Genomic DNA, 10902 nt, shown 5'->3' with positions numbered 1-10902 from the left:
TGATTAAACATTGAACTCCTTTGTATTTCAAATTCAATAGAAGTTCTGAATAAAAACTTTATTAATATTTAGTTTGGTTTAATATATAGGCGATTAATACAATCATTAATAAACTGAAGAAAAAAAGAATTTGATTTATAGGTCCAGCTGTATATAAATTTGATTAAAGTAGACCCACTCCATCAGTCTATCAGTTAGAATCTGACCTTAAAGAGACTGTGGACGTATATCAAAATATAAATATACGTGGCATTTTATATATCTACAACGGTACCCCTTAAACCTTGCTTTGTCTGATGAAGAATGCATTAGATAACTTGATTTCTTCAGGCAAAAAATGAATTATTTTCAATAATGGTTTTCCTATAAAAGTGACTGACTGTTAAATATATATTCTGCGGAGACATTAGGAATTAGGATAGAAAAATGATCAAAAATTAATCATCGAATATAAATGATTTATATCCATAGAGAATAGAATATATAGAGAGGAATTTACTAGAAAAAAGTGTAAAACGGCCATTTTGTTGTACTGTTTCCATACTGCAGGTGTACTTCACATATTTGTGCTATATAACCTTTTGGGCCTGGAACATCATTTTATACAAAAATTTTCTTGAAAATTATTTGAAAGCCAATATTTTAGAAATATTCAAGATATCAACATATGGTTCAACTTTTTTTCCACTAAAATTGAGGATGGAGATAAACTTAATATTTTAAATTCATTTTACAAATTTTCAAATGGGAAAATTATTTTGGAATCAGAATCTTCAATTCAAAAATTTTCTTTAACTAAATGTTTTGCAAATAAAATCTAAAATTAATATTAAATAAAAACCAAATTATGAAATAGGCTGATTTCATAATTGAGTAATTGGCCAATGATCATTTCACATAGACTTTCACTTTACTAACGATGATTTTCCGTTATAACTATAAATCAAATGATGTTTTTATTCACCTAATTCAAATTATAAAGTTTATTTAACAGTTAAAAAATTTCGAAATTGAAATGGTTAGTCTAGGGAACATACTGTATTAATGTACTCTACTGCGTATAATTTGTGAACATTTACATGATTTGTACACTTTGAACTCCCTTTCAGGCTGAAAGGGACTGAAAAAATTCATACCGAGAGATTCTTTTAATTCCTCTCTATATATTCTATTCTCTATGTTTATATCTTTTCATAAAATATGAAATTTAAATGATAAAACAAAAAATAATAAACCTTGTTTTTGTTTGTGTTTGTAAGTACTTTCATCGGATCGGACAAAGGTTTGGAGAAATATAAAACATTCTTCGATAAATGGAAATATTGAGATATTAATGGGAAATGAAAAGAATGTGATCTCAATATTAAAGATGGGCGCATTTAAACAATAAACAATATTTATTGTTATTATAGAAAGAAATAAAGATAAACATCTGGACACTCAAGGGAAGGGTGTCACAAAAATAGTTTCTTTTTCAGGCTCCCTTAGTGTTCCAGAGGAGTCCGATTTTTTTTCTTCATTTTAGTAAAAACTTAATATTTACAAAAGTTGAAATAGCTACGTTTGGTATTGTAATACTTTGTTTAACCCCTAAAAAATCGAAAAAATTTAATTGAGTATATTGACTAAGATCCAACAACAAATTTTAGAAAATTAAAAAGTGTTAACGATTTCATCCAAATCGGGGGAAGCCATTTTTTTAGGTTTTCCCATTTATTTTGACTTACCCATTTTGCAACCTAAAAAATGTGTGTGACTGTGGGGGGGGGGGCTTAAAAGTGAATTCCAACCAGGTTTATTAGCAACGTAGTTTTAAACTTAAATGCTTAAATGTAAAAGAAGTTGTTTTATATTTCTTTTCTTGCAGATAGTGGATGTATGCTGCAAGTGTAACCATATACTTTATCCATTTATGCATGAGATTACATATCACTTATGCATATATATGTATATATATTTATATATATATTATGTATGTATTTATACAAATACATGCCAGAGATATTTCTTCTAGAGTCCCTCTCTTCAGTCTCTTCACCTTATTATACTCCAAACAAAAACATGATTAGAAGTTAGAACATGAAATAGATCCACGTAAACATACCTTTCGTAACTTCAACTCAACATCCTAGAGTGGGCTGTCAGTTACAGGCGTGTAGTGGAGGGGTGCGGTACCCCTGTGCCCCCCTAAACAAGCACCCCCCTAGACAGCCAGAGGCAGGCTCTAATCTGTTAAACAGTAAACATATATATTCAGATTTTTTATTTTTCTTATCAATCGACAATGTCACAATCTGTCCATTTTATGTTCATTTCTCAAATTCTTTCTTGTACCTAGTAATCTTATTTACACTATTTTTTTCGCGGGGTTTTATTAAACATGATTGGTAATTATGGTCAGATGACTAATAGTATTCAGGTAGATTAAAATAGATTTTAAACATTATTTTTTCGTAATACCCCATGGCTAAATCTCCACTAAGCGCTTGTACCCTTAAACCATTTGTCAGATAAACAATGGTTTAAATATTCTTGTTTTTCTCTCTAATAACTGTGGGTTCTCTTGCACAATGTGCATTTCTTTTTCAGATACAATGGGAGAAATAATCAGCATACAGCTTTTTTAATGCCAAAAAACTAGAATATCTTCATATCATTAACAGATAAAGATTTCAAGGGTACTGATGTGAAATAAGCAAACCTATTGTTCACAAAAGGGTCAGTTGAAATTAGAACTTCAGTCCATTTAATAATACGAACACTCTCATTCACTTTATTGGTTAAGGAACTGAGTTTTTGCCACAAACTCAGATTTTCTAATCACTATATCTTTTATACCTTATGTCGTAGACTTAAAATATTTCAAACTATGGATTCTGCTAGATCAAACAATCTTAAGTTTGAAATAACAAAGGTTTTAACCATTTGGTTGCAGAGCTATAGGGATTAGAAAGTTTGAGTTTGTGGAAAAAACTCAATTCCTTTGAGGGTAAAATAAAAAAGCATATTAGCTATTCATTGGTATTAGTCTTACTTTTCAAAGAAAATTTTGGCCAAGGAAAAAGCCGATTTTTCGTTTAGAATTCGAGTGCAAATTGTCTTTGCAAGGGTATCGCATACCTTTGCGCTGAAATTCTAAACGATAAACCTGCTTTTTCTCTGACCAAAGTTATCTTTAAAAGTAAGACTAATACCAATGAATAGCTACTAAGCTATTTAGTTTACCTTGAAATTACCGAAATAAGTAAACGGCCCCCTTAACAATATAAACAAAAGAAAGTAAATTTTGAGACATTACTGGTATGACCTTTTTACCTTATGTATTAAGTTACATATTAAAACTTCAAAACTTATTTTTTCTATTCAATTCCTCTACAATAACAGAATTTGTGATTAAAAATATATAAGATTTCAAACTGACGTGCAATTTACATTAGTTTGACGTGAAGACATGAACTATTACTATATAATGATTTCAATTTATTTTATTGATGTCGGACTCATTTAGGACTCATTTTAAGCAGACATTTTTCATTCACCGATCTTAGGGAAATGGTTTTGTCTAGATGTAAAATAAGTAAAATCTAGGAACTCCTAAATCCTCTACATAGTGTATCTAGTCCTCATTACTGTATCGTATACTACGCCGATATGTTTTTAAACTTTAAACTACATAGTTTTTACAAAATCTCATATTTCACGTTTGTAATTTTAATAAAAATTGCTGAAATTTAAATTTCAGGATTTAAAATTGAATTTTGCTCCGAAACTTTATTCATGCTAACAGGCCTCGTAAACTCTTTATTTAGATATTTTTAGATTTTCATTCAGATTTTATATCAAGTAAATGGGTTGTATATGTAATAAATATAAAAATAAACCCCATATATTGGAAACCTGAACCTACCTCTGTATATATATTCAGATTTTATATCAAGTAAATGGGTTGTATGTAATCAATATAATAATAAACCCCATATATTGGAAACCAGAACCTACCTGTATATATATTCAGATTTTATATCAAGTAAATGGGTTGTATATGTAATCAATATAATAATAAACCCTATATATTGGAAACCTGAACCTAACCTACCTGTATATATATTCAGATTTTATATCAAGTGAATGGGTTGTATGTAATAAATATAATAATAAACCCCAAATATTGGAAACCTGAACCTACCTGTATACATATTCAGATTTTATATCAAGTGAATGGGGTATATGTAATAAATATAATAATAAACCCCTTATATTGGATACTGAACCTACCTGTATATTTATTCAGATTTTATATCAAGTAAATGGGTTGTATATGTAATAAATATAATAATAAACCCCTTATATTGGAAACCTGAACCTACCTGTATATATATTCAGATTTTATATCAAGTGAATGGGGTATATGTAATAAATATAATAATAAACCCCTTATATTGGATACTGAACCTACCTATATATATTACGTTATAAACACCTGACCGTATTATCGGATAGTTTAATCTTATCTGTACCTTAGACTCAAATATATTTAGTGGAATATAGACTCTGGTTACGGACAGTTAAAGATACCATTGCACAGTAGAGCTTTGTGTGTCGATAAATACATACTTAGACCTACCTCGTTCGGTAGAGAGGATAGCGTTTGAGAGAGTTGCATCTGGATTGATACACACTTAATAATACAGATAGAATTGTATCTGGATTGATAAAAATGTATCACAGTTTTATATTAATTTCTCGAGACAGGAACTTCAGATAAACGTTTCATGGGTCGAGATTAGCTTTCAGCCTATACCTCCTTTCACTTTTCATTTACAGTCCCTTTAAGGTATAAATCTAAACTATGGTTTCTGAAGTAAATAGTGAATAAATATAGTCAGCTACACAATACTGTAATGAAGACTGTAAATTGTGGAATAAAAGTTTTCTTTAGCAGTTTATTTATACTTGAAATATGCAAGGTCTTAAACCAGGTCTTACGATATTTTTAGTTCTTCTTGCATGAGTTTATTTCCATACTTTCACACAGTGTTTATGCAAATATATTTGCACACAATGCATGCAAATTTATCTGCACAGTATGCATACATAGTGCTTCAGGTCTAACAGGTCTAACAAGTCGATAACAGGTATAACTAATCTAAAAAGTCTAACAGGTTTATCGACCTAACATATCTAACAGGTCTAACAGGTTTATCAGGTCTAACAGATCTAACAGGTCTCACAGGTCTAACAGATCTAACAGATCTAACAGATCTAACAGGTTTATCAGGTCTAACAGATCTATCAGGTCTAACAGGTCTAAAAGGTCCAACAGGTCTAACAGCTCTAACAGTTCTAACAGGTCTAACAGGTCTAGCAGATCTAACAGGTCTAACAGGTCTAACAGGTCTAACAGGTCTAACAGGTCTAACAGATCTAACAGGTATAACTAGTCTAAAAGGTCTAACAGGTTTATCAGGTCTAGCAGATCTAACAGGTCTAACAGGTCTAACAGGTCTAACAGATCTAAGATCTAACAGGTCTAACAGGTCTAACAGGTCTAACAGGACTAACAGGTCTAACAGGTCTAACACGTCTAACACGTCTAACAGGTCTAACAGGTCTAACATGTCTAACAGGTCTAACAGGTCTAACAGGTCTAACAGGTCTAACACGTCTAACAGGTCTAACACGTCTAACAGGTCTAACAGGTCTAAAAGGTCTAACAGGTCTAACAGATCTAACAGATCTAACAGGTCTAACAGGTCTAACAGGTCTAACAGGTCTAACAGGTCTAACAGGTCTAACAGGTCTAACAGGTCTAGCAGGTCTAACAGGTCTAACAGGTCTAACAGGTCTAACAGGTTTAACAGGACTAACAGGTCTAATAGGTTTTCAAATATAAATTTTACTTACTGTTAGGACTTGTTATAAAACATATTGTTATAAAAAAATAAAAATGCAAAAAAGTTGGGCATTTGTTATCAAAAATTGGCATAACTTTAAAACCACTGGGTTAAACATCTGGATTACTTTATTAACGTGAATAATTCTGAATATTTTTGAAAATTTATGTAAATTCAAAATCATGAAATATATAATCTTTGCAAAATATCTTTTTATTTCTATATTTATCCATGCATTGGTTTCATAATTTTTTTTAATCCCTATAATTAGACACATTTCTATTTGTAACATCCATTTCTTCTCATCGGACTTCTATTGAAGGATAAGGAAGGAAATCTTTATTATGTTTTTCTTTTCTACAAAAATACTAAATACTCTGGTTTTTCTAGAGAATCCTTACAACACACAAATCTTCTTTCGCGAAAATATAAATTTTCTCAAATATATTTTAAAACTGTTAAGACCACTTCATATAGAACCGTATTTTTTATTTTTTCACCAATTTTCGATTCTTGACATTTTAGTTTTGATTACCACCACCAAGCTTTCGTACAGCAGAGAAGACAAATAAACAAACAAACAATAAAATACAATGCAATAATGAATTAAACGTACAAAAAAGAAAAGGCTCATTTTCAAGTAAATGCATATATTGTACCATTAAACAAGACTGGTAAATTCTCGTACTGGTTCGGATCATGCAACAGGGCCGGTATATATAATGCATTGAAACTCTAAACCTTTACTCTAAGTCCCCCCCCCCTCCCAGCTATACAAAGATTCAGACCGCCAGCCCCTATAGGGTCAATTTTTAATTCATGTTCTAAAATAATAATATTTAAAAAACTTTTAATTAAAGTAGTAGCTTTGTATAAAAATAAAACGAATATCATAAATATATCATGCATGCACTGAAATATGTGCCGACCACTGTACCAACACAAATGTGAGATTTATTATTAAAATATATTTATATTTGGTTCTAAAGTCATATTTTAACAGATTTAACAATTTTTAACGATACCAAAATAGTGTTTCAATTTCTCAAATAAATCACAAAAGGTTTTTTATTTAATCATTTATAATTTGTTTTCTTTTAAAGTGGCTAAAATTTTCATTTTGATATCTATATTTAAATCATATCAGAGTTTTTCAAAATTTCAGAGTTGAACAAATCTGCCAAGAACATGAAAGCAATCCGAAAAATCACCGTTATTTAGAATAATAAATTTTGAGTGATACTGAAAATATCCAAAAATTTCGCATTGGTTAAGTTAAGTCTCTGATACCAATTATTCAACCCCTATTCATGATCTTGGCTTTTTTAAGAGTTAACCCGATATGTTAGATTTGGAGGAGAATTACAAAGCATTGACTTGGAATTAAAACGCTTAGCTATTCTTTTCAACTGTGACTTCTTGTTGAGTTAAATAATGTAAAATGAATTTGTTTAACGAGGAAAATTTTGAATGTCTGCAAAATTGATTTAAACTATTCACTACATTGTTAGAGAGTAATGTTGGATACAAAATGAAAGCTGAAAATTGAATACAGATATTTATTGCAAAAACTTCCGAAGAATTAAGTTCATTTTTCATATGCTATGGAATCTTGAAACTCTTGATATTTCGTATCTCCAGTTACAAGACCATGATAATAATCATAAAGGACAGCCTGCACTGTGACTGCACTGTTCCCTCCAGAGCTGGGTTTATGATCTAGGTAGGAACCGGGTGCAGGAATACTCAAGGAACCGGAAACTGTATCTTGTAAGTAACAAGGAACTGAGTCTCTATAGGAATCAGGATCTCGGAATGGAACCGGAGGATAATCTGTGTGTGAGCCAGAAGCAGAACCTTGAGGATAAAAAGAGGATCCTGAAACTTGATATCTTCCCTTCTCCGGAGCCGAGACTATATATGAACCTGTAGAAGGGTCTATGTTGTAAGTACTCAGGTCAAACTCATTAGCGCTTGAGTAAGAGTTGTCACTTACCCGGAACATATCGTTCAATCCTATAAAATATACTTTTAACTATTTTGACTAACTTTTGAACCTTGGACGTATTGACGACCACTTCTTAATTTGTATTTGGGCATAAAAAGTAACAAATACTTACCAATACTGTGAGTTCCAGTAATTTTGATTTCACAAAGAGAATCTGAGGTAGATTCTTCGTAATCTGAAGCTGAGACTTGATTGTGAGACGTTGTTACCGGTTCTACTCGTGTGATACTTAAACCTTTACAATTATAAATTCTTAATATACAAACCAATGTATAGAACTACAACAAATTTCGACAAACAAACCTGGATATTTATAGAGTAAATTTTCAGGATTTAGAATATCCATATCTATCTCCGCTAATTCTGGTAGATCCATCTTGTTGACCATATCATCTAGATCTGCGGCTAATTCTGTCAATACATTCTCATCGTTATCATCTTCAACCTCAAGTTCCATTCCAGTCAGATCCTCCTCATCTGAACTAAAAGAGAAGTCGATGTTGTTTGCTTCGTGCATCTGAGGAATGGTTTGAGTATTATATCCACTTGTCCCACTGTTCAAGGTTTCTTCCCTGTTTGATCCACTATTCTGTAAACCCTATAAATTATGTATTTACGAATGAAAAGAAATTATAGATAGTGTGAAACATGTGAAATAAATAAAACACTTAATTTGCTAAAAGCTTGTGCTCACCTGTTGAACTTCATGCATTCTCGAAAGATAATCAATTGCATTTTGCATTTCCATCTCCGATCTTCCTGTGTCCCACTGAAACAATCCGCGGAAACGTTGAACCGGAACCTTCTTCTTTGGTTTAATCAATCTCTTCAGCTTTTTTTTACTGTACTTCATGTATGGGTTACTTCCATAGGTGGCTCTGGTCTCCATCCATTCTAACATCCTCTGATAGTAAGTTTTTACTCGGAGTCGTAGAGCAGACCATGGTTTAGGATGCCCGAGCAATACAGAAAGTCGAGCTTGTCCTATTCCTAGGACGAGTCTGCCAAACCTCTCCCACTTGATCTGATTGTAGGTCAGATAATGACGTACACGCTGACTCAATGCAACCTGCAAAGTTTTGAGAGAAGATTGACACAAAGACTTCAAAGAAGATTGGGAATTTTTAAAAATATATTTTGCGCATATTTTTTTAAAGACTTTTTAGCAAACAAAGGTATAATAAAAATATTATTCTCAAAGAAAACCATCATGAATAAAGTTTTAAAAAACTTCAACTATAGTAATGAAATGAGGAGACAATGACAAAAAGGAATGATTCTAAAATGGTTACCGTATCAATTATGATCTCCGGGTTGTAGTACAGTGGATCAAGATCTTTCGGATCCATTTTAAATCTACAAATAAAGTGAATAGTCGATACCACAATTGTACGTTTAGCTGTAATCAATGGTTCGCAAGGAATTTTCTACATCATGCATTACAAGCATATTATATAGACTATATATAATGTTGAAGAGAAAATTTAACGTTGTCAAAAATGAGCGTGGTTTTCCTATCTACAGAAGTAAAATACATTTCACTTTAATGATTATGCTTCACGTTTTCAGTTGAACAGAAGTAAAATACATTTCAGTTAACCCCACTAATTTAAAAAGTCAACTTGTCCCTCCTTCAAGAAACAGCTCAATAACATTTCATATACATGAGAAATAATAAAATATATGAACTTATTTTATTAATTAAGCCAGATTTAATCAATTTTTCTGAGGAATCTTTTACGTATGTTTCCGCTTCCAAGTCACGTGGAGAACTGCCGTTATGAAACTATTTTGCGGATTTGTGAATTTATCTTCCCGCATTTCTTGTTTCAAAACTGGCAAATAACGATGCTGAAATGGAGCGGAAAAATAATTTCATAGAGCAAACTGTAGTCACTGTAGTTTTTATACCAAACTTTCCTTGTTTACCAATAAATACTCTAAGAACAGGCATTTCAATTTATATTTTGACTGCGAGTTTTCGCTATACCTTTCAAAACACATTACAAAAGTATTAAAGACGCTTTAGTTCAGTTCGAAATTGTCATATGTAGCTCATTAGACTTAGAGACGTAAAATGAAATGAAAAGTCACTAAAATTGTTTTCGCATGACATGCTTAATGTTCGCTCTCAAATTATAACCAAAAGCCCGTGGTTAAAAAATAAACATTGTTTATATAGTCATATTCTCTTTTAGACCAGAGGAGGGCTTATATATCTTGATTAATGTGTGCCTTCAACTAGCTTCAGAGGCTAGATAGTACGTACGTATCTTTATTGAATCAATTCTAACTTGGTTATTGGTAAATCGTACATCTGGGTGGATACGTTTTCAGAATTGTTTTTTAAATTATTAAATAACGACCACAAAAAATGTATACAAAATTCTACAATAAACTAAGTAGTTGTTTATTGAACAGGTTGAGAAAATAAAAATTAATCTTATCATCGAAAATAAGTAATCTTATTTAATTATTAGTTTCTATAATCTCTGATTATTCACAAATATTTTATGCACATTTTCTGGAATTTTTATAGAAAAGACGACATTTGAAGTATTTGTAGAAATCTGCGAACGAATTCATAGAGAATAAGAAATTTAATATAATGATTAAAACGAAATAATTGATTCTAACATTGATTTATTGACAAATTACTTTTGAGAAATATGTTCCTAAAAATCTAATTAGTTTACTGTATAATTTTACTTTATTTTTCCTCATCCTTATTTAATAATCTAAAAACGTACCCATCCAAATTCATGATTTTTAACGTCGACTATGCACTCAAACTCAGTAACTATACATCGTCGAAACGCTTTTAAATGTCTCTCAAATGAATCCTAAAGAATATGTCAACAACACTGCATACTCAGCTCAACTACCTTACATAGCCGGTCAGCGGTCTGACCATTTAAGATTTAAATATGGTTGTTTTTAACCCGTTGTTTAATAACCAAAGAATTTACATCGCTGCCTGCGGTAAACTTTTTTATTCGA

General features: G+C 31.2%; 1 protein-coding gene across 1 annotated transcript; it reads right to left on the bottom strand.

Annotated features, from left to right (window-relative positions):
- Positions 1-7439: 7439 nt before the first annotated feature.
- LOC111701835 (uncharacterized) lies at positions 7440-9679 on the bottom strand. The gene is made up of 6 exons (XM_023473279.1): positions 9644-9679; positions 9195-9258; positions 8597-8971; positions 8206-8500; positions 8015-8137; positions 7440-7910 (listed from the first exon to the last, which is right to left on the bottom strand). The coding sequence occupies exons 2-6, from the start codon at positions 9249-9251 to the stop codon at positions 7483-7485; spliced, it is 1278 nt and encodes a 425-aa protein (XP_023329047.1). The 5' UTR covers positions 9252-9258; positions 9644-9679; the 3' UTR covers positions 7440-7482.
- Between the last annotated feature and the right edge of the window lie 1223 nt (positions 9680-10902).

The sequence above is a fragment of the Eurytemora carolleeae genome, unplaced genomic scaffold (assembly GCF_000591075.1).
Source record: "Eurytemora carolleeae unplaced genomic scaffold, Eaff_2.0 scaffold476, whole genome shotgun sequence".
Lineage (NCBI taxonomy): Eukaryota > Metazoa > Arthropoda > Copepoda > Calanoida > Temoridae > Eurytemora > Eurytemora carolleeae.
Note: the sequence above shows the minus strand (reverse complement) of the source record. Positions and strands in the feature narration are given on the sequence as shown.